Source organism: Entamoeba dispar, genomic scaffold, assembly GCF_000209125.1.
Source record: "Entamoeba dispar SAW760 scf_1105229463743 genomic scaffold, whole genome shotgun sequence".
Taxonomy (NCBI): domain Eukaryota; phylum Evosea; order Mastigamoebida; family Endamoebidae; genus Entamoeba; species Entamoeba dispar.
The window spans coordinates 1-636 of NW_001855845.1; the positions used below are offsets into that span (position 1 = coordinate 1).

At 22.8% G+C, this 636-nt stretch overlaps 1 protein-coding gene across 1 annotated transcript, besides 3 other annotated features; it reads left to right on the forward strand.

Annotated features, from left to right (window-relative positions):
• Positions 1 to 83: 83 nt before the first annotated feature.
• On the forward strand, positions 84 to 428 carry EDI_037570 (protein serine/threonine kinase, putative; the record flags this gene model as incomplete). The annotated part of the gene is made up of 1 exon (XM_001741403.1): positions 84 to 428. One exon carries the CDS (start codon positions 84 to 86, stop codon positions 426 to 428), a length of 345 nt encoding a protein of 114 aa, XP_001741455.1.
• Positions 343 to 455: a microsatellite.
• Positions 452 to 520: a microsatellite.
• A 2-nt stretch (positions 521 to 522) lies between these two features.
• Positions 523 to 636: part of a microsatellite that runs on past the window's edge.

Sequence of the window (636 nt, forward strand, 5' to 3'; positions counted from 1 at the left end):
ATAATTTTCTTGTTGTAACACTGGATGATAATATTGGAGTTAATGTAAAATTAACAGATTTTGGAGCATCAAGAAACATTAATATGATGATGACAAATATGACATTCACAAAAGGGATAGGATCACCTATTTACATGTCACCAGAAGTATTGAAACGAGAACATTATAAAATGGAATCAGATATATATTCATATTCAATAACAATGTTAGAGATTATTACATGGCAAAATCCATTTCCTAAAGAAATATATAATTTTCCATGGGACATTGCAGATGCAATCACGTCAGGTAAACGACCACCAATAATACAAGAAGTTAAAGAAGATATTAAAGAAATTATTGAAAAAACATGGAAACAAGAAGCAAAAGAAAGAATAAGAATAGAAGAAGTAGTAAGAATGTTAGAAAGAATTGAAAATAAAGAATAAAAACAAACATAAAAGAAATAGAATTAATATATTTGATTTAATTCTATTAAACAATTTAATTTTATTAACATATTTTATCATTTTATTTAATTACAAATAAAGAAATGAACAATAAATAAATTAAAATAGAATACATTCATTCAAAATAACTATATAATAAACAAAATGAAAAATAGAAGAATAAAAAGATACTAAATAACAAGATTGA